Raw genomic sequence first — 22,700 nt, forward strand, 5'->3', positions numbered from 1 at the left:
GTTTGTTAGTCATTCCATATTTCTCCTGCCTTGGGCCTTTGCTAGAGTTTGTCCTAGAAGAGTAATATAACCAGATAACAGATTATAATTGCTCACTTAAATGCAAAGATAATGAACAAGTCTAGAATATGAAATTGACGAAGAAGAGGAATCAGATTTCAATTTTGAATTTCAACCACAACAACAATAAGAAGAATCAAACAGAAATTGCAGATCAAACACGAATTCAAAATTCAAATCTAGAAATTCAATAAAAAATATCTCTAAATCCAGAAAATCAAGTACGCATAGAGACAATTGCAAAGAAAGTAGAATTATAAATCAAGTACGCTTATGAATCAAGTAGGCTTAAACGAAGTTCACAGTTCAGTTCACACTTCACAGTTCAGTATCACTATATCAGATTATTAGTATATCAGACTTCAGTGACTTCAGTTCACAGAGCTTCATAGATTCAAACAATTATTAAATCATATTCATTAGGGAGACAGAGACATGCAACAGTTATTCAATCAAACAATCATTGTAACGAGGGACAGAGACAAGGAGCAGAGTGACCAAGACGCCTTCAGTTCACAGTTCCTTCAACAGAGCATGCAAGAGGGAGACAGATTGACAAAGACTTCAACTATTATTAGAACAAAAATTATACCTAGGGTTAGAAGCTGGAAGCCTGAAAAAATACAGAGCTGGCGGGGACGGTGGCTGACAGACCTGGTGCCGGCGGGAATACACTGCGCGATGGAAAGCGGCGCTGGCGGTGGTTCTGATTTCCGAGCTCACTGCGCGACGGAAAGTGGCTGCGCAAAGCCGCGAACAGAGGTGACTGACGTTAGCCTCACGGACTGCGCGGCGGCGGCGGTGGCTGACAAAAGTTGCGCCAGAAGCTCCAACTGCTGCACTGCTGCTTCGCGTTCTGCACTTCTACTTCTGCGTGCTGGAGAGGAGAGGCCGAGAGAGGTGCTTGCAAATGTTAGGAATTAGGGTTCACAAAGCTTTAACGCACCGTTTTTTTATTTTTATTTTTGTCCCATTTCAAAAACCGGCCGGTTCACGGTTCGGTTTGACCGACCGGTTTCCGGCCGGTTCAACGGTCTAATGTCAGTTTTTGAATTTGACGGTTTTTGCTTCTAACCAAATCGCATTTGGCATCGGTTCACGGTTCAACCGGTTAGACCGACTGATTCGAACCAGTTTTCAGAACCTTGATCATCATTGTTGTAGGGCTAGTGTAGTTTTTCCTACTCCCATCATTCCCACTAATGCAATGACGGAAAAAATTTCATTCATTATGTCATTAGCCAACAACAATGATAGAATTTTTTCCATGTCATTTTCCCTTCCAATTACTCAGGATGCATCTACCAGGGAACTGGATTGCAGCTTGCTTACAGACTGAAACTGGTTGATTTTGTACAACTCATTCATAAAATTGGCATCCGCCTTCCTCTCAATATCCTCCAGTTGCTGTCTCATATCAACAATGGAAGATGGAATATTAAGCTTAAGCCCAGCTAAGACAGAGTTTCTCAACCGGTTGCCATCACCCATGAGATAGCTGAGGTCGTCGGGAGTAAATTTTGAGATTTCCAAGGCAATCTCATCTATTAAGTCCTCAGCATCAAGTAACACACACTGAGTGTCATGAAGCCATAGTTGCTGCATCTTGTAATCGAGAGGGTAGTGGTGCATTGCTTTCACACTATCAAAAAGAACCTGAACTTTCAGCAGGATCCTTTCCAGCTTCTTCAGCTCTTCGTCAGCACCAAGTATAACAAATAGCTCCTCTTCTTAACAAGCTGCAAGCTGGCCGAGACAAAGCCGAGCTCGAAGATCATATCCATGATCAGAGCGGTAGGAGAACAGAAGCTACACGAGAGAAGAAAAGTGTGTAAGACAACATTATCCATTCAATCAGTAACAGGGGTTATCAAATTAAAATTTATCATCAAGCTCAAACAGGGAGCCAAGTCAACAAATCCAATCAAACTAAGATTCCAAGAACAAGCACTGAGGACTGACTAAGGGAAAGAATCGAGGCATTACCTTCGGCGAAGGCAGTGAGCAGAGATTCGAGGGAGAGTAACGGACGACGGAAGCTGGCGAAGAACGCTGGCGACGGAGGACGACGGGCGAAGAGCCGCGGAGCAGGACCTGGAGATGCTGGCGTTGGCAAACTTGTGGCGGGCCTTCGAGCACGAAGAACCAGGTGGCAATCGCGCGACCGGCGGCGACGGTTAGACGAACGGACGGCATCAATGAGTCGGTGGTGGGGGAGGCCACTGTAAATAGGGTTTCTTTTTTGATTTGGAGGAAAAACTGGAAACGCTTCGTTTGAAGACTAAGGAGAATGAGGACACGAGGACCGTGCATCACCGAGTCACTGACCATGTTCAACGGCTCGCATCCGGTTTTTGGATAGGCGGTTTCATATGATAAACCGAACCATAATTACTTTCCATTCACGGTCGGACTGGTCCGACCGGCCAAATCAATCTGATTTTCAGAACCCTGAAATCCACGACTTTTACACATTTTAAACATTTTTCTTGTATTTTCGAACCACCAATTCATTCTGACATTATGAGTTAATATAGGTCTTCACGACCAAAAAAAAAAGGCTCTTGGTAACTAGTAATTACACACATTATTGTAGCAACATTTTCTAAATTATTGTATATTTGTATGAGCCTATGAGGAACATTATTTCTCTCTTTAATAACAAAATATATACTCGCACGGCGCAAATTAAAAGCTCAATTACGGTAGAGCGTGTCATTCTACACTAGATTCCAACAATCAAGATTACTTGATGTTTGTTCTTTTAGATAGTACTAAGTATCGAGATAGTAGAGTGTGGCATAACATGATAAACAAAAATAAATAAATAAATAAAATAGAGGCTGGTTCACCCGATAAGCAAAACATGAAAAATTATTAACAACGTTGGCGACAAAGAGATCATGACAAGCTCCCAATGTTGTGTCAGAAACTCAGAATAATTATTTATAGGGTAATGATATTTGAGGAACGCAGACACACACACACAGAATCAGAGCAAGGAGGAAATCAGGGGAGAATGAATAAATGATCCACGCAGCACTTAAATGAGAGGTTTCAAATACGGCAACCTAATCTAGTTAATTCACAAACTTACTATAATTTGAGCAAGTCATATCTCAAATACCCTGAAAAGTTGAACCAACTATATATACCTCACGAGCTCCAGATGTGAGTCTAAAAAAAAATTTGATTAACATTCACAACATTTTAGAATGAACTGGCCAAACCCTACAACCATGCATCATGGCATCAATCGCCAAAGCCTAAGGCCAAAATACCTGCAATAGAGAAATACACATTTAATTTAAGTTAATGATAAATATATGCGAAAGCAAGTCATGAATGAAAGACGGTAGTTCATCAAAGTTCAAACCTGGAAAATTAGAAGGATGAGGTTCCTAGTGCTATTGAAGAGTATCCAGCAGCCTGTCTCTCTTTCAAAGTTGAGGACAACCAGTCCAAGCCCTCATAAAGGCCATCTCCCCTAAGCGCGCAAGTGCCTTGTATGTGCCATTTTCTATTCCTGAGGTCAAAGAGACCTAATCCTTCACATACCTCCCTTGGTGTCATTGCTCCTCTCTGAACAATTAAAATAAGATATTCACAATTATAAACTCACTCGAGAAAAAAGGCAAAACCCCATAAATTGTTGGAGTTCAACAGGAACAGTAGTCTAAGATTATATGAAACTGATAAATGTATAGATGTGCAGGTCGATTTCAATGAAAGTGAAGAAATTAACGAGACTACAGATACTGGGATAAGAAGAGTTTGATGGAGTCGTATACACTATCAATGCTAACAGTCTTTACATAAGAAAACCTACAAAAGGATAACCCACCATGCCAAATATCTTAGGAGATCAGATTAGTTTGGCCCCACATTCAAATCAAAAAAATTTTTGGAAATGATTTTAGAGCCAAACCCTTCACAGAGTGACTAATTTGAACTACTTTTACTTTCACTAATACCAGTAAATGAAGAAGACTACTATACTTGCAACAGTGATATATGAATTAGTTACATTGTGCACATGCCAATATAGAACAATCTGCTAACCACTATAGCATAATTATTATTATTGACTATCAACAAACTCGACCAATTTAAACGCTTTGGTTCTAACTTATCTTTACTTCTTTTACCCTTAAATGTGGGGTCATTCGGCCTAAAGACCATAGCTTAATAAGTAACAAAGACATACCAGATCCTGTTTGTTGGCAAACACCAAGATGACACTGTTGAGCATAAATGGGTCATTTATGATTGTCTGCAAGTAATCCATGGATCAATTCAAATTCTAGTTGGAAAAACATTGTGTGTATGGTATTGGATTTTATTTTTATCACCTGAAATTCCTGCTTTGCTTTCCCAAGTCTCTCTCGGTCAAGACTGTCAACAACATATATCTGCATAAACATGCACATATCAGTATCACACTTTAAACGCCTAGCTTGCTTGTCAGTCCTCTTCCATAAATGTAACAGAAAGTAACATTTCACAAGAGAAACCAAATGGAACACGAACGTAAACTAATCCTTACCAGACCATCTGTGTTGTTAAAATAGTGCCTCCAAAGTGCCCTTAATTTCTCTTGACCTCCGACATCCCAAACTGTGAATACAACATTTTTATACTGAACCTTCTCCACATTGAAACCTGCAAAGCCATGCAAAATTATAAGTCCAAAATAATGTATAGATTATTATTAAACTGAAATCTTCAAACATGCTTCCATCCATTCAATTCACATATACATACTACTTATAGTTATCATCCCTACCAATAGTGATTGCAACAAAATCTTGTTTATACTGAAACCAGCCAGCTCCATTACCAAAAGAAAAAAAATTCACCAAACAGTTTTTTACCCAAAAAAATTCACATATACATGCTACTTGAAACAGTAGATAAGATAAATAACATTGAAGAAGCTTAACACTGTTTGCCTATAAAAAACACACATTTTTTTACCTTTAGCAACTACCGAGTAGATGCAAGAGGACCAAACAACAAATTCAATTTATATTCAACAAAAAGGAATAATAATAAGGATCCTATTAATACAGGAAAACGCACCAATTGTAGGAACAGTTGATAGAACTTCTCCAATGTGCAGCTTGTAGAGTATAGTTGTTTTTCCAGCAGCATCAAGACCAAGCATCACAACCTGAATCGGATCAATGGAATTCAGAGGAAAATGAGAAAAAATAAATAAATAAGAGTAGCATGTAACAAGAAACCAAACATAATCACGATTCGTATTGCGCGCAAATTGTAATACAAATAAATCATCCAAAATTGAAAATGATCATGATGACCGCAAACCAAACATATTTGTTAACAACCTGAAAGGCAAGCTATATTAATTAAATGAAGAAATATCAATCATTAATCATGATAATAATTATTATTATATGGGAAAGTAATAAAAAATAGTAGAGAATGAGGAGAATTAGGGTACCCGCATCTCAGTGTTGCCAAAGAAGGAATCAAACAGTTTACGAAACGTTTGACCCATGCCGGCGGCGAGATCAAATCCTAACAATGGACGAAGAAGCGAATCGAATCGAAAAAAGAATTAGCGATCTGAGAAGAAGGAACCAATACGAAGAAAGGAGGGAAAGAAAAAACAGCGTTGGTTTGGGTAAGCTGGGTTTGCTTTGTTTCTAAGCACTTTCGTAATTCCTTTTATTCCTTCTTCCCTTCCTTCCTTTTCCCGTTTCTGTGTTGACTTGGACACAATTCCAACATAAACAAATTCAGGAAGTACACTAATCAAACGAAAAATAGAATATTCTCCTTTTTTTACTTTTTAGTAAAAAATAACTCATAAATGAATCTAATCATCCCCGCAAATGATTGGATGACCATGAAAATATTCTCTCCATTTTGATAATGTCTCAGCATAATTAAGCTATTAATTAGACGTGGGTCACCTTTATTAAATGTTAAACATTGTAATTCTTGGTAAAAAAACACCACCATTTTGGGTTTAATTACACTTAAAAAGAGGATTAAGTCTTACTAAACATAATATCTAAGTTTAACATGCACGACAAAACTAAAAGGATACGTTTAATGGAGGTAGAAAATTATATATTATTCTTCTAATTTATTGCCCAATTGAATACAAGAATTTAAGTGGTTATTTACGAATTTAAGTTGAAAGCTTGCAATCAGTTGATAATCGAATTCAATCCCTTTTTATCAAGTCAACAGCCATGCGAGAGAACAATGCAAACAATCCGACTTCACATTCAGGATTTTCCATTTGTGAAGACAATGTAACAGATTTTGAAGAAATACTAAAAATAGAAAGTATAGAACAATATCTTTTTCCCTCTATTGTGAGAGAGAAGAGAACAAAACTTATAACACAATAATAGTATCATGAAACCATATATTAAGAGCAGAGCACTCATGGTCCATCAATATCCCTAAGAATTAATTGGTGAAAAAATACAAAATATCAAACCACAAGGGGTTTCTGCACAAACCGCCAGAGGTTAGCACACCTAAGGAGTCATAGTCTTCTTTCCATCCTGAGATTCTATATATAAATGATGAATTTTTCACTGAATCCCTTAATCATCAACCTCAATTAGCAACTAAATACTCTACACTCACCCAAATGACATGGCAATAGTATCCCCACCCAGCCAGCTAGCCAAAACTCCGACAACCAGAGAAACCTTTGCCAAACCAGCCCCAAACATTAAGCATTGGGACGTGGGGAAAAAAACTAAAATTGGAGGAAAAAGGCTGCATCATTTCTCAGTATCTTGTACTCTGGTAAAACCAATGCATCTGCTGAACAAGTTAAGGTGACCATGGAGTTAACTCCCCGCTGTTTAGCCTATCTATGAATCCACCATTTCATCTTGCAATTCGCTCGGGGCAATAAGCCCCGGAATAGAAAGCATTCTTTGTCGCTCTCTCTCTCTCTGAGCTGCAGCCTCTTCAGCATACAGATCCTTGTTATCCTGAAGTACAGAGGGGTACATAACAGTCAAGCAATAATATTAACGAAAGTTAGCACACAAGACGCTACATTGAATGACGAGAGAATAGAAGCAAGTGATTTAGAAATGGAATAAGATCAAATAAATAAAAGCTTCGCCAAATAACAAGCAAAATACTAAAGCTTAATTTGGTAAAGCTTTTACTTTTTAAAAGTAGCTTATAAAAGCTAGCTTTTAAAAATTAGCTTTTTAAAAGTTCTAACATCTGTGTTTGGTAAATTAAATTAAAATTAGCTTTTTAAAAGTTGTAACATCTGTGTTTGGTAAATTCATTTAAAAATAACATAAGCAACAAGTGCATTTGGTAAAATAACTTTTAAAATTTAAAAATACTATAATAGAAATTAATATAAGAATTAAATTTGAATATTAATTAATGTACGAGGCTATATTAGACTTTTTAATTTTGATAAGCACAAACCAACTATGAAAAGCTCCCCCTTAGGTGCTTTCAAAAACACCCCTGGCTTTTAAAAGCTACAAGCATAAGCACATGAGCTTTTTATTTACCAAACGCAAAACAAAATTATGCTTATGCTAAAGCACAAAAACCTCTCCGAAACGCTTTCCAAACCAAGCTCAATAAGATTGATATACAAACCAACCATTAGGGCGAGATGTACTGGTCAAGAAAGCCATAGTAGCAATTTTGTTGAATACAAGTAACAAAAATAAAAATAATAATAAACAAAAAAAAATTACCTGAGCTGAAAATTCCTTTGACTGTACAAGAAAGTCTCGTATGTGAGTCTTAAATGTTGAAAGATCCTTTGTAGACTCAAAGAGTCCAGTTACAAATTGCGTAACCTACACACCGCTTGTCATTAGTTATCTGTTCTGGTAAAGGAGGGGACAATCAACTGGCAACAAATATTATTTCACTCAATTACTCAAATTACCTCTGCTGATGTCATGTTGGGAAATGAAGTGCTTAGAAGTTTTATAGTAAACTCACGTACAAATACTGCATTACTCGAGTATGGCAAGGGATTTGTTGCAGCATCCCAAAGAGGCTCGGTAATAACCCCCGTTTCCAGCTGAAAAATGTCAAACTTGTTATTCCAGTAACTCTTCTCATATTACCACAGTTTTTAGTAAAGCAAAATGAACCATGATGATACACTCACCAGACAGAACAAATGCTGAAGCACCAACACATGTAATTTGAACCCTGGCTTATGGAAGGTGTCTGTCAAGACGGCAAATATCTCTTGCTCAATTGTCAAAAAGTAGGTCCGATAAAACTGATTACAGAACTCTGAGCCCTGTTTATGCATACCGACAATCAGCCAAAAAATACGAACCAGCGGGAATAATTATAGATAAGATAATATTGAGGAGTTACTCTCCAAAACAGGAATAAAAAAAAATAAGAATGCAGAAAAAGAACTTCAGGTTAGGGTGTCTTATGACAAGACAAGCAAAATAATATATGAAGACCACACCTGAAACTTCTTCAGCATCTCCAATAACAAGTTCAACCCAGTTTCAGCAATATTCCTTTCAGTATGCCGGAAAGCCCATATAATCGAATCCATGACAAGCTTCAGTTGCTGACAGAGACAACAAACAACATCAGGCACATACTACACATATTCCAATTTTTAACAATTCAGTTCAACAAAAGAAGCCAGATAAACAGTTCAGCTTTAGATTCTGCATGTAGAGAAAGAGGGACAACCTGACTTGATAGGTGGATTAATGCAGGAAAACAATGAGTAGCTATGGCACGAAGCAATGAGAAGAACTTGAGCCGATGCTCTGGGTAATCTTCAAAGTTTTTAGTAATCATCTGCAGAAAGAAAATCCAGTTGATATTTCTTTCCAGAAACAACAATTTTACAACAACAAAGCCTTATCCCACTAGATGGGAATAGATTTACAACATACCATGAAGAAAAAATTTCTATATTAACCATAATATGCAAATTAAAATCTCAAGTGACAACAAACCACAATACAGCACTTAAACAGTAGGGCAGCAATCACATTATAATGCCAAGCTATACTATTTTTATGATAACAAATTACTCTACACAGTTACCTCAAGTGTGCACTGGAAAACAGCTTCAAATATGCGAGGTACATCATCAATCATTGCAGCTTTATACCTGGCAAGCACATACACACAGAAACAGATAGAGACAGAAGAAGTGGGTCAGTGTAAGCATTCACAATATAACTATCAACCTAAATTTGTCATAGGGTTGGCATTTTGGAAAAATAAACGGGGAAAAACAAATGAGTAGAAGCATACTTGTTTACAATTGTGGCAAAAAGGGACAAAACCTCCGATTCTCTTGCATCAGGAACATTCCTAGCATAATCTCCAAGAACAGGATCCATCATTGGTGGCACAAATTGTTTCCCGATTTGTGGTTGATCTTCAGCCTTATCCAAGAATGTCTCAATAAGCTTAAGTGTCTCCCTCTTAACCGAACTGCATCCATGAAGCACATGTATATATAAGCAACTAAACAGTAACCCAGTTTGCATAAAAAAAAAGCAACTAAACAGTAACCCTGTCTGCACCACAAAGGAAGGGTTATCGTACCGTAATAGTTTCACATAAGATGTTCTTGATGCAAATGGACCTCCTTCTGAAATACTTTTAGAAATAAGCTCACTGTACATCCTGTTTTAGGGTGGAAATGGTTGAGCATTCATCAGAAATAAATAATATAATTACAATACGTTCACAATACACACAACATTGAAAGAACAAACCTGTATACATTCAGCATGTCCAAAAATATCAATGTAATTTGGGGGAGAAAATATGTCCCTAAAGAAGATGCAACACTTGTATTCGTCTGCAATTTTCAAGGGACTAAAATTAAACCATACCATCATATAAGAAAATATCTACGAAAAGTGAGACCCTTGGAATTGACAATTTATCATATCAATTATTCAATTACACATTATAACCTAGCAGAAACCCGAACCATGGTGACAAGCCTACAACAGTCAAATAACAAGCAGCGGGAAACATTCTACTATGCTATCACGAAGTTGAGTACAAGGATGAATTGGTAATTGTCAAAGAATGTCATCCCGAAACTAGACATGAGTATGAGAAAAAATGGTCATTGGCTGAGTCAACAAACAAATCATTCAAAGTTTTCCACCACTGACGACCTTACACTGTGCAATAGACTGCACAAAGGTAAAATATTAAGGAATAGACAGCCAAATATCTATGAATTTTGAGGGTATTACCTGCAATATATTAAGCACGGTACGGATTACATCTTGATCCTTCAAGAAGTCCACATTTTGATGTGCCTGCCCTATAATTTCCATCCATTTCTGGAGGAAAATAGAGGAAATTACAAACTCCAACAATTAGCTTCTATAGAAACCCCAAAGAAAAAAAGAAAACAAATTCATGTACATAGCAAGACAGTTTAAAAATTAAAATAGCTTATCACGAAAATAAAATACATGATTTGGGAGTTCCATCAATCGTTGAAGATATTCATCTCTCTTATGTGTATCAGACTCTGCTTGAATCATGTGACCGACCTAGAATACAATAATAATTAAATATCCACAAATACAACTAACTAAATAAAAATGAACTTAAGATCGAAGACATACAGATTCATAGAAAGAGTGTATCTGATGGGGTTCTAGATCTGCAATTGTGGTTGCAAGGCCTGATAACAGTTCGGATACAAATGGCTCATTTTCCCCAACCTGAAATAGCAATTTTGGATTGGCACATTTATTGATTTTTGGGGAAATGCTAAGTTCTACGTTATTACTACTTTTGGAAGCTCTTTTCAGAAACTACATTGTGTTACGAAGTATTCACTATAGAGCAAAAACATGAGAAACGAGCAATTAGAAGCCCTGATACCTGGGTGATCACAAATTTACGCTTGCACTTCTGGACAATTTTCAGGAATGTATCACAGGCCATATCCTGAATAAAAAACATAGGAAAGACAATTATCAAATACTGATTATTGCCCACCGAAAATATATGCAACTTCAAACAATATTCCCTTCGAGTTCACAGAAAAAATACCAGCAATGCTGGCCAAAGCAAGTACAGGGTACACATAGAAACACTACAACCATAAGGTGGGTTGGTTGTGTCTACATACCCCCACATATATTATTAATGAAGGGTGGAGAGAGAGAGAGAGAGAGAGAGAGAGAGAGAGAGAGAGAGAGAGATATTTATAAATAGAACAGAAATACCAAAACAAATAATTCGACATTCATTGCTAAGTAGTTCTGTAATTTCATAATTAATGTTTATACATCTCCCAATAATATTGAAAATAATACACTGGTAATAATTGCAGTGAACTTTCAAAGCAGGAAAAATAACCTGAACTCCAGGGTGAGTCTCATGCATAAACTCAAACAATTTATTAACAACAGTTTTAAGGAACTTCCAATGAGCTCTTAGAAATCGTGGATATTGCCCGACAACATACCTGTCAATAAAAGAAACATATTAATACATTATGCAGAAATATTTTGCAAAAACAAAAGTAACAAGGCAAGCAAAAACAATTCTTACATGATATTACTTGCAATAACAGCTTTGTTATCTTTTCCCTTTGTGATTTCACATAGATTCAATAAATCACGAATGACCATAACCAAAAATCTGTTTTCCTGCCAGAAATCCAAAATTTTATTTATAAACGTCAGGGAAAAGCAAAACATTTCATAAAATAATGAAATATAAGAAATAGAAATGCACTCCATATTGATAAATTTAACCAGTTAAAAAAAGGAATCTAATACATACATTGACCTATATAAATCAAAATGAAACCATGAGAGAAACAGAGATTTGTTAAAAAAATATAAGGCAATATGTATCTGAAATATTAGATGCCATGGTAAACATTGATCCTTTTTAGATATGACCAAGTAAATAAATATGGTAGTCCTCACTTCTCAGGACTACATGGTAAAAGGCTTGAAGTTAAAACTACGAGCACTACCAGAATAAGAGAAATTCCTCAACAATAATTATCACTATTCAAAGCACTAACATCGAAGAAAATGGAGCAATTGGGGGGGGGGGGAATAGGATAACTTTTCTTATATTTAATAATATATCAGGATATAATGACAATTAAGATAAGCCGTTAAGCTAAAGTACCTGTTCCTCCATCATGGAACCAGATATAGATCCTATTGCCCAACACAATGTGTTCAAATTGTTCCACGACCAATCCTCACCACTCAATTGTTTACTTAATTTCCTCAGCATCTGTATATTACACAATAATATGTTAACGAAACAAGCCATATAAAGGTCAATCAGCAAGACAATGGACGATTTCATAATATCCCTTTTAATGCCATCACTTTAAACCAAAACATGCCCATACCACTATAGTACTGTATTCTATCAGATTTTAGATAATTAATCTTATATTACAAGTAACATTTAACATAAAATTGGAAATCGTGGTTCCCTAAATAATATAAAGTCAGCTTATCTTGAAACAACATAAATTGGGCAACAATAACTTGAATGATAAGAAACCAAAGAATGATATCATTGTCTTTCCCAGCAAAATGAAAAAGGATGCTTTCCAATTCACATACCTGTTTTTCAGTATCGTCATGGTCAAGATGTGATAAGTAAATAAGAGTCTCCCTCATAATCTGTATAAGCCAAAAATGATGAGTGGAAGTCAGATTTAACAATATATTCTGAAAAGGCCATCAATCAAAAGATAGCATTCAGAGTAAACTAGCTTCAATGCATTTTTCTTCTTTAATATTAGTAGTCCGCTCATAACCTTATATTGAACAAGAACATCATTGTCCTTCAAGGTTTCTCGAACTATATTCCCATTTTCATCTTCAACTATGAGAACTTCTTCAGGCTTTGCCATACGGCATATCATAAGCAATCTCAACTTTGACATGGGGCCAGCATAAAGCTGACGCCGCTGAAGAAGCTGCGAACCATGCCCATCAACCATACCAGGGTGCATTGATGGAACCTGATCATTCCATCACGAATCATCGTCAGCAAATAATACATTAGGAGCACACAAAAGAAGAAAGACGAGGTATAACATCAGAGACAGTTAACCATTGACCTTCCCAAAATAACAGCTTTAAAACTGAATGGTTTGAGAAACCCTTTTTTTTTGGGGGGGGGGGTGTTAAGATTTAGACTCTATCTTGTGACGTGAAAATATTTTGAAGTTGTTCAAATAAATAAGAATTGGCAAAAGAGGAGATCTAAGAGGAATTGAGTAAAAGGAAAACAAAAAGGACAGTAGACATTGAAACCAATTATGTTCCTTTGCTTTTGCCTTTTGTTTTCTAGATAGAAAAAAGGAAAATGTATTAGATGAGAAGAGAGTAGACAAGAACAGGATTAGATATCTTATTTTTCCCCCCATTTAATAACAATTACAACCTTTTACACATTATCAATCAAAAAACAAATAGGCAAATAAATGATGTACTGTGAACACTAACCTCACAAGAAAATCATATATTCTATAATTTCAACAATCAGAGTCCCAACAATACGGAGATAATACCTGAAGTCCCATCAGATTTGCAGAAGCAGCAGGATTATCCAAACTACGGTGAGGCTCAAACAGCTCCGATACCAAGCAATTCCAGTAGTCCAGACAGACCTGTCGTATCAACAAACAAGGAATAATCTGAAATTCAGTATTCAGAACAGAAGGCAGGAACAAATACTTTTGTAGTATGCACATGCAGGCTAACAGACACACTGTTGGTTGTGGTTGAAGAGCATGACTATCAGCAATATCAAGATTAGAGACAACTTTGGATATATGTAGAGAGGGAAAAAAAAACATTTCAAAATCAACAGACCTTAAAGACCTCGGTATCGTCCACATATGAAATGTTGATAAGATACTCTAGGCCCAGCAGTAAAGCAGATATGTTCTCTTGGGTGGTTTCAAGGATGCGAATGTGAACCTGCATAAATACATGGAAACTGTTAAGAGAAACAGTAAACAGAAAAAGCGAGGGGTAGGGAATGAGAAATACAATTAAAAGAAGAGATTTTTTCAACTCCAAAACCCATAACCATTGATCTATAGAGAGCCTGCAAAAATTAGACTTGCCTTGAAGAATGATGTGAAGAACAGTGCCAAATTTTGAATAAATGCCTATGAAAATGAGGAAAAGGGTCAGGAAAACAATTCACAGTCAATTCTTTCGATAAGTAAATCAGGATGTTTGTTCAGAAAATTACAAAGACCCACTTGTTCCTCACTTGAGCCATGTGCATATGCCTCAGGTATATTTGTAGTAAGTGGAAGTATGCCCTACATTGAATAAAAAATTATCCCATAAACAACGAAAACTAGATTATATTAAGCTCAAAATAGAATCAACTGAATAATTGAACACTATACAACTATACACAAAGAAAACAACCAAAACACACCTGCAATTGGACCACAAATATACTATACATCTTCACATACTGCACATCATAGTAATTTCCAAATTGAAGGGATGCTACCTACAAATATTTTAAAAAAAAAATAAATGTTATCATAAAAATTTTCAGGTAAAAATATAAGCATTCATATGATGAAACATACCTCTGTCAAACATTGCAATGTCAAATTCCTATATGCTGTAATTGGGAAAAACTTAAGGAGTGTCTCAAGCTGTGACGTAACAAATATAAAATTATCAGTTTGTGAATTTTCCCATAGAATACCATTAAAGCAGAAAAAAGGGCCTACCAATGTTGATTCAAATATATAACCCAGGGGAATCCAGGATAAGAAGGCATGCAAAGTAGAGAGAGTGGCACGTATGAGCTCAGTCCTCTGCGATGCTGATAACACATATAAGCATAACTCATGTATGAGTTGAAATTCACTGCAAAGAAGAAAGTAGAAAAATTAGCAAAAATGTTGCAGAAATATTCAAATAACCAAGCACGAAACAAGCAAAATCATGTATGATGAATTCTGGAATAAAAGGAACCAGGTGATGCTATTAAGTAAAATTGTCAACTAATTACAAGACACAGATAGAAAGTACTAAAACCCCAATGTGTAATTTTTCAAAGATGATTTTCTTTTTCATAAAATCCTACCAATCAACAAACATATCATTTTGTTTCAGTCAACCCAATGCAACCTGCCAGTGAGTAGATGCATCTAGCAATTAACAAATACTGCAGTAACAACCATAGTGTTTTCTCCCAACTAGTCATTTTCAATAATTGGTTGACCTAGCCATTCATATAAGCAGTTATAATAGCTCACTAGTCTTTCAATCAATACACCACTTGCAAAAGAGAACAAAAATATTTTTCAGGGAAAAAAGTTCATCAAAGCAACAGAAATACAGTGAGGCGAGAATAAGATTTCCTCCATCAGAACAAAAATACCAAAAATGCTACAGAAAAACTCCCCTAATAACCTCAAGAATTGCAGTGGCCATGGAGAGCACATTTCCTATGCAAATCAGTACACAAAACACCCTTAAAACACCAATTGGCTTAGGAGCCAAAAGAAACCAAGAACTTTTGATCCCACAACCAACCAACACATCAACAGACTTCAACTGAAAAACTTCACAAAACCCAAGCACTTCTCCCTATCAAACACACTGCAGAATACCAAACATTGCACATCATGATCCTAAGTCCAAAAATCTTTTCTTCTAGCAACATTTAAACCTTATTTACTTGAAACAGAAATTATGAAACTCCATGAAGGCATCCTATAAATCTATTGCTTCAAAACCAATAACTAAATCTACAGAACTCCAGCTTAATAGAAAGAGAAATGGAAAAGCAACCATCAAAGAAAATTTTCAGATCACATGAAATTTCTGTATAAAAGCGATCAAGAGTTACCTGTTCAATGATTGCTTAAGCTCCTTAATCTTCTGCTGAGTCATCTCTCCTCTTGAAAAATCAAAAACCTCTTCACTCAAAAGCTGAAAAAAAAATTGAATTTAGTACTCGCTGTTAGGACAAAAATAAAAGTTTTAAAAAAATAAGATAAGCTGACTTTCAACACATGATAAACTTACTTTCAATATAGCCATACAATTCTCACAAATTGTTTCACTAGTTTTTGCCGCTGCGACAAGGTCAGGAATAAACTTCTCCCATCTTGTTGGCCAATCGTGCTTCAAAATCTGCATGAGATAAACAGATCATTGTATGGGTTTTAGCTGTGCGCAAATTCATGATTATATATCAAAGGCCAGGGGAATGAAAATAAGAACTCAACGCAAAGAATGTTCCTGAATCCAGATTTTGGGCGAATTGTTAAAGAATTGGCAGCCTTGATCTCAAAAAATAATTAAAAATAAAATAATCGATTTAAATAATAAAATAGACTTTCAAGTTTCAACAATTAGGTAGCAAGAGAAAAATAATTTTGAGAGATGAAAATGAAGAGGTGTGCAACATTAAGAACCTTGAACTCATACAACGTGCACTGGATAATGGGGTTACAAAGCTAACAGAATAACTACTAAAAACAACATTAGGGCATTTGTTACCTGGACTAATATGATATTGAGTTTGTTGACATACAACCTTTCAGTCCGAAATGATGCATCATTGCTAGAAAGCTGTGCAATGAAAGTACAACAATATCAATGATGCAGTGAAACTAGGTATCCGGAAAAAAAGATGATGAATATCAAGGTATGTCTGATTAGCTAAATGTTTCTTCTTTCTCAAATGCAGCTGATACCTGTACAATAACATCAGAGATGAAATTTTTCATTCCGTCTCGCTGCTCGACAGGTAGTGCATTCCATCTATACTTAATTACACCTTCTAGAACCTGTATGTACAAGCCAAAAAAAAAACTAGTAAGAAGGCAGCTAAATTGACATTCTGATAACAAGTGGAAAGCTAGTTTGAGACCTAACAAATGTTGTAAACAGAACTATCAGCCACTTGAATGCAGAGGCCAGAACTAAATACCCAAATATCATAAGAACAAAGCACAAGAAGCAAATGAACCATTCTATAGAGTTATCTAAACAATGCGACCCTTGTCATTTGCTTTGTATTTTTAAATATAATGCACACTTGTCCACCACTAGTCATAGCATTATGGACTTACGGTCTAACCATGGCATTTTGCAGGAACGGTTTAAGTCCCTAATAAACCATATCCTAAATGAATGACTGAATATATAAATAAGGAGTTATCTGGACAACAATATCCTTGTTATTTTCATCGGCTTTATACATGTAATGGTCGGTTGTCCATCATATTAATAGCATTATGACCTAAACGAACACATTTTGCAGGAATGAATTAAGTCCCTAAATCCGTAAACCCTAAATGCTATGGCTCAGATCATTAACAAAACCAACCTGCAAGGCGAAGAACTTTGTGTTGAGATTTTGAGTGTTCTGCAAAATATGCATTACTTGAAGCCACATATCGGGATTGTTTTGCAAGTCGCGCAAAATCTGATCAGCAGCACTTCTCTGCAAGATTACAATCCGCACGAAAACCTGTTAGTCTTCACAACACCAAAGGGGCAAAATTTCCACACACAGTGCCACGTCCTCTTTAAGTGAAACAAGCCCAACGACTAATGCAGCAGCAGCATATTCATCAAAACAGCACTCCAACACAACCAACCAATAGACATTGGTAATGTTCCCAATTTTCAATCCCATATAAGTTTAATTAAGTATCAACCATTAGTTAGTTCAAAAAAAAAAAGAAAAAAGCAATACACACCCCAGATTAATCATACTCAATTTGAGTTCTGAAAATATGATTTTTGCAGTCAATAATATTAGCACGGTGTTAAACAGCTTCGCTAAAGCCCCTTCTAATGAAAGACCCAATAAAAAAAGTGGCAACTTCAAGAGAATTTTAAACCCTAAAATATGTAGGGTACATTGCGGCAGTGCAAAGAGAGTCGAAGAAGGAGGAGAATAGTGGAAGCTGACCTCTTCTTTAGATCCGGTGCCATAGAAGGCGGCGACGGTGGCGTCAAGCAAGGGCACATCAATCGGCTGGCTCAAATCTCTGAGCTTCTCGGCGGCCATGGCTGAGAGCTTAGAGAGTGATAAACCCTAGAGAGAGACACACAAGGAGACAAATACAGAGAGCGAATAGAATGTGTAAAAGAGAGAGAGAAGAGAAAGAAGCAAAACCCTAGAAAGAGAAAGAGAGGGAGATTCGAGAGAAAGATTTTAGGGAGAAAGGGAGGGAGAGACACAAACACGCAGACACAACCCTTTTTCCCACTTTTTATTTTAATTTTTATTCGTTTGGAAATAAAAAAATATATATAGAGTGAGAGAAGGGTAAAAGACAGCTTGAATTTGAAGCAGAGTAAGAGAGAGAAAGAGAGAGCGAAGAAGTGTGTTGTGAAGGGGGAAAAAGCGAAGTGAAGTTGTTAGTGGTGAATGAAGGGTGATTTGATTTGATTTGATTGGATGAGTGCGGGTGTGTGTGTGAGTTTGGTAACTAAGAATGAATAGGAATGGAATGGGTTCAGTCCAACTCGCTGGGACTGACACTTTTTTGGGCCCTATAACTTACATAACTCTAATTCCTTTCATGGGTGGGGCTATTTACTATTTACTAAACCTTGTGTACATGGATTTTTGTGAGTCAATTTTAGTAAACCACTTTTACGGTTTATAGTTTACACTTCTATTTATTATTAAATAAAAATTTATTTATAATTATTTTTTTATGAAAATAATAATTAAAAATTAATTTAATCAAATATATTAAATTATTTAATCATTCTTGACTATTACTTTTATATTAAAATAATTATATATAAATAATTGTTTTATTAGTATTCTTAATTATTATTATTATTTTCTTAATGTTTGTTGTTGTCACAAAATCTCAAACTCAAATAAGATTGTATGCTCAAATTGATGGAGATAACCATTACATTCTTCTTATACCTACTTGCCAATTGGACAAAAAATTATTATTTTTATTTTGATTATTGTTATATCATTCAATATTTGAATGGAATGGTATAAAATATGAATTTAATTTTAATGTATTATCAATGTAAAGTAGTTTTATACGTGCATTCAATTATGTGATGTCATATTAGTAAAAAAACTATTTTTTACATTGAATGCGTGAATGGTCATAAAAAAAAACAGATATGATTGTTTTCAATTACATTGATAAGTGGCAGTCTGCGCTTCCTACCGATAGTTCTGTTTGCACCCGTTCTATTCATTGTTTTCAATAAGTTTTAAACTCAAGTTGTCACTTGAGTTTGAGGGAGATGTTAGAATATAATTAGGATCAATTAGCATTATTTAACATATCTGAATATTTATTATAGGATATTACGCCTTTATTATTTCGATTCTCTTAGCACCTATAAATATTCTTCTATATTGTATCATTTTAGACAACTTGAATGCACTCAATAATATACCATCCATTCTCCAGTTTAGTCTCTTGTGTCTAATATAAAATATTTTACAAGATTAATGGGTGAATATGGTGAACAACGATATCACACAAATTACGTCTATTTTTTGGTGAACAACGATATAAAAAAGAGAGAGAGAGAAAGAAAGAGAAAACAGTGAAGAATAAATTATCCAAAGTTCTGCACAGAGGAAGTAATGCATTTGGAGGTGGCCAAACTATTTCAGCATCAATATCACAAACTTCTCTTTTAACAAGCTAATGTGCAATTTTATTATAATCTCTTGTTATGAGTTCAAATTTTACTTCTCAATCTGCTATCGTCTTTAAGTGAAAGATCCTTTTAACTATCTCTATTTCACTATGTCTATAGGTAATCTAATCCAGACACCAGATCATACGACTCAGGACAGTCAAACTTATACTCCACGAGCTTGATTCCAAATTCAGCAGCATGACGTAAATCTTTTCACATGCTCTAAAGTTTTACTTTGATGGCATTGACACCATTAATTCGGTTTGTTCCTCCTATCACTTAGTTGTCAGAATTATTTTGCAAACATCACCCAAAACCAGTATATATAACTTGTAATATTTTTTTTAAACACATTTAATTCAAAAGAATTTATTTAGGAAGATTATGTCATTTGAGTTATATATAATTCATTGGCAACAAAACGTGCCTTATAGAAGGTATAAATATTTGTAGTTGCATTTTTTATGAGTGAATATGGAGTGTTTTATTATCATCTCTATCATCAAGAATAAAGTTATAAATTAGGGTGAGATTAAGAGACTTAATTGACATTCCTACCTAATAAAATAGACAATATCAACAAATGAATTAAGATAAAAAAATATTTTATTTTTCGTTTTTGATTGTTTTAGTATTTTGTTTTTAATATTTAAATTAAATAAATACTGTATAATTTATTCTAAAAAATTAAAAATTAGATGCTTGTTGTGAAATACCTTTTCAAGATTACTTCTTAGTAAGCAAAGTTTACAAATCAAAAGTATGCTTTGACAAGCAACGCTCTATTTACATATGAGTATACTTTTTTTTTGTCAAATAAATTAAACAAACAGTTCTCAATCCTAAATATTATATTACAAACTCACACCCCAACACTTGGATTCTTATTCATTACTTGATCTTTGCCAAATTTCAACTCAAAATATAACATATTAAGAGGCATATAATTTATGACTTGAACTAAAATCTTGACTACCATATGGTTATGATTTAGCAACATCGCAAAAATTAGATAAAATTTGACCCAAAACTAATCTTATATTTTGGGCTTGAAGGTGTCTGTTGCTAGCAAAGAAATGACGGTGAAGGATGGTCGTCAAAATTAAAAAGAAATTAGACAAAATCGAAACTAATAGAATATTTTAAACAAATAAATGAACAAAAAAGTTAAACAGAATTAAATTCTCAATCTAATTTGATTTTGCCTACAAAAATGCTAAATACATCAATTCACAACAACAACAATAATAATTCGGTCTCAAGTATTAAAATAAATGGTCAAAGAAAGCAACGACAGCAAAAGTTTACAAATCTATTTGATGATGGCGACAAAGCAAAGATGCAACAACGACAATGAGTGCAAATTTAGCAGCAACTAGGGGTGACAAATGGACCGAAACTCATTGGACTGGCCTATGTAACCCGCCAAAAAAATGAGTTGGGCTGGAAATTTGAAACTATTTCACCAGCACCGCAATTCGTAGGCTTCGGCGGGGCGAACTTCCCCAACAGGGCCAGCAGGGCAGACGTGTTTTTTGTTAGGGCCTTTTTACAAATTTCTAGGGTATTATTATCTACAAGAAGATGAAGATGATAACTGAAGATATTTTAAGTTATATTTTTTATTATGTTTTATATTTGATTGATTATAAAGTTGAAGATGTTTAATTATATGTTTTGAATAATGTTTATTTTGTTTTGGACAATGTTAATTTTATTACTTTGTTTTAAAAAAGCTTGGTTTATAATTATGTTTATTACATTTATAATTATAGACTTTAATATTTGTGAATTTAGAAATTATAATTTTTTATGTTTTTAAAAATTATAAATTTATTAAAATGGTTGTGAAATTATATATATTATTTAATATTTAATAATTTATAAAAAATTTTGAGGGTTTGGCTCATAAGCCCACCATTAGGCAAGGCGAGAGCCTCATTAGGTGGGGCGGAGCAGACCATCCCGCCAGATGACAGGCTTTTTGCGAGCAGGGCAGACTTTTCCATTTATCACCTCTAGCAACAACGTAGCAAGATGATAGAAGTAAAAGAAGAAACAATAACAAGAAGAGCAGTGGATGGAGCGATGGCAACAGGAACAAGTATCTAGTAACAATGATGGACAGAGGGCCTACAATGATGAGAATTGACAAGTAAAGACTCCATAGCAATGACACTAAGTCCTGCAGTTGCAATACGCAGCAATAGAGAGATTACAAATCAATGACACCAAGAAGGGCTAGTTGATTCGAGAGACAAAATAGAGGAAAGGAAGGAGGGAAAGACCTAGCTGATTTTTTTTTCCATCACAATATCCCTAACCTAGTAAAGACCTAGCTGATTTTTTTTCCATCAGGATATCCCTAACCTAACTCCGCCTATGTTACACTTGCGGTACATAGCCGGTCCCAAGCCCGGATAAAAGAGGAGGGTTGTGTTAGGTCTTCGGCAACCAACGTAAAAATATAGCTGAACCCCCCATGAGGATATCCCTAACCTAGTAAATCAATGATTAATTTGTTGTAGATCGAAGCTCCATTTAAGAGTTTACTTCTGGCCAATGAATTGTTACATACACAAGGCTTAATTCGAACTAACAAAAGTAGACAAGAATTAATCGGAGTTTAGATTTCTACTCTCTAGGTTTAACCAGTCCCGGCTGGATAACCCAAACATGAACCATAACACGGTTTATATAATAGACCGGATCACTCCTTTTCTTTTTGGGTTTTACCAAAGTTGCCAAAAAAGAGGGGCTAGTTCTGACCAGAATTGAGAACCAGCATGGCCCGGTTATGTTCACCCCTACTGCCGACATTCTCTCTACTTTCAATTTCACTCACTGCCATCTATCCTTTTTGTTCAGGAGCCGTTTACCATTCATCCTATAGTAATCTTTGTCCTTTGAATAACCATAAGCGTCTCCATCACAAGATGTTCAATA

The 22,700-nt window shown here is 35.3% G+C and overlaps 2 protein-coding genes across 2 annotated transcripts; both read right to left on the reverse strand.

Moving 5' to 3' along the window:
* Window positions 1–2,980: 2,980 nt before the first annotated feature.
* On the reverse strand, window positions 2,981–5,977 carry LOC112789290 (uncharacterized). The gene is made up of 7 exons (XM_025831136.3): window positions 5,528–5,977; window positions 5,143–5,233; window positions 4,607–4,722; window positions 4,413–4,472; window positions 4,268–4,333; window positions 3,437–3,642; window positions 2,981–3,341 (listed from the first exon to the last, which is right to left on the reverse strand). Exons 1-6 carry the CDS (start codon window positions 5,582–5,584, stop codon window positions 3,445–3,447), a joined length of 588 nt encoding a protein of 195 aa, XP_025686921.1. The 5' UTR covers window positions 5,585–5,977; the 3' UTR covers window positions 2,981–3,341; window positions 3,437–3,444.
* A 458-nt stretch (window positions 5,978–6,435) lies between these two features.
* LOC112789289 (protein EXPORTIN 1A) lies at window positions 6,436–18,576 on the reverse strand. Its single transcript, XM_025831134.3, has 32 exons — window positions 18,031–18,576; window positions 17,440–17,556; window positions 16,805–16,897; window positions 16,608–16,679; window positions 16,131–16,238; window positions 15,952–16,034; window positions 14,825–14,963; window positions 14,678–14,746; window positions 14,518–14,595; window positions 14,333–14,395; window positions 14,192–14,236; window positions 13,935–14,042; window positions 13,631–13,729; window positions 12,872–13,078; window positions 12,675–12,734; window positions 12,223–12,333; window positions 11,629–11,726; window positions 11,434–11,542; window positions 10,954–11,019; window positions 10,692–10,790; window positions 10,536–10,616; window positions 10,311–10,400; window positions 9,816–9,901; window positions 9,643–9,723; window positions 9,346–9,528; window positions 9,133–9,199; window positions 8,770–8,880; window positions 8,534–8,641; window positions 8,216–8,353; window positions 7,988–8,125; window positions 7,791–7,895; window positions 6,436–7,049 (listed from the first exon to the last, which is right to left on the reverse strand). The coding sequence occupies exons 1-32, from the start codon at window positions 18,127–18,129 to the stop codon at window positions 6,927–6,929; spliced, it is 3,234 nt and encodes a 1,077-aa protein (XP_025686919.1). The 5' UTR covers window positions 18,130–18,576; the 3' UTR covers window positions 6,436–6,926.
* Between the last annotated feature and the right edge of the window lie 4,124 nt (window positions 18,577–22,700).

The sequence above is a fragment of the Arachis hypogaea genome, chromosome 3 (genome assembly GCF_003086295.3).
Source record: "Arachis hypogaea cultivar Tifrunner chromosome 3, arahy.Tifrunner.gnm2.J5K5, whole genome shotgun sequence".
Lineage (NCBI taxonomy): Eukaryota > Viridiplantae > Streptophyta > Magnoliopsida > Fabales > Fabaceae > Arachis > Arachis hypogaea.

What these genes read in the sequence shown, in the direction of transcription:
- LOC112789289 (XM_025831134.3), bottom strand. Translation starts at nt 18,129, where the DNA reads ATGGCCGCCGAGAAGCTCAGAGATTTGAGCCAGCCGATTGATGTGCCC. An exon ending in TGATGGAACTCCCAAATCAT is followed by an intron (nt 10,401 to 10,535) that starts GTATTTTATTTT and finishes ATTTTCCTCCAG; the next exon opens with AAATGGATGGAAATTATAGG. An exon ending in TCTTATGTGAAACTATTACG is followed by an intron (nt 9,529 to 9,642) that starts GTACGATAACCC and finishes TCATGGATGCAG; the next exon opens with TTCGGTTAAGAGGGAGACAC.
- LOC112789290 (XM_025831136.3), bottom strand. Translation starts at nt 5,584, where the DNA reads ATGGGTCAAACGTTTCGTAAACTGTTTGATTCCTTCTTTGGCAACACT. An exon ending in ATCAACTGTTCCTACAATTG is followed by an intron (nt 4,723 to 5,142) that starts GTGCGTTTTCCT and finishes ATGGCTTTGCAG; the next exon opens with GTTTCAATGTGGAGAAGGTT. An exon ending in TTGCCAACAAACAGGATCTG is followed by an intron (nt 3,643 to 4,267) that starts GTATGTCTTTGT and finishes TTAATTGTTCAG; the next exon opens with AGAGGAGCAATGACACCAAG.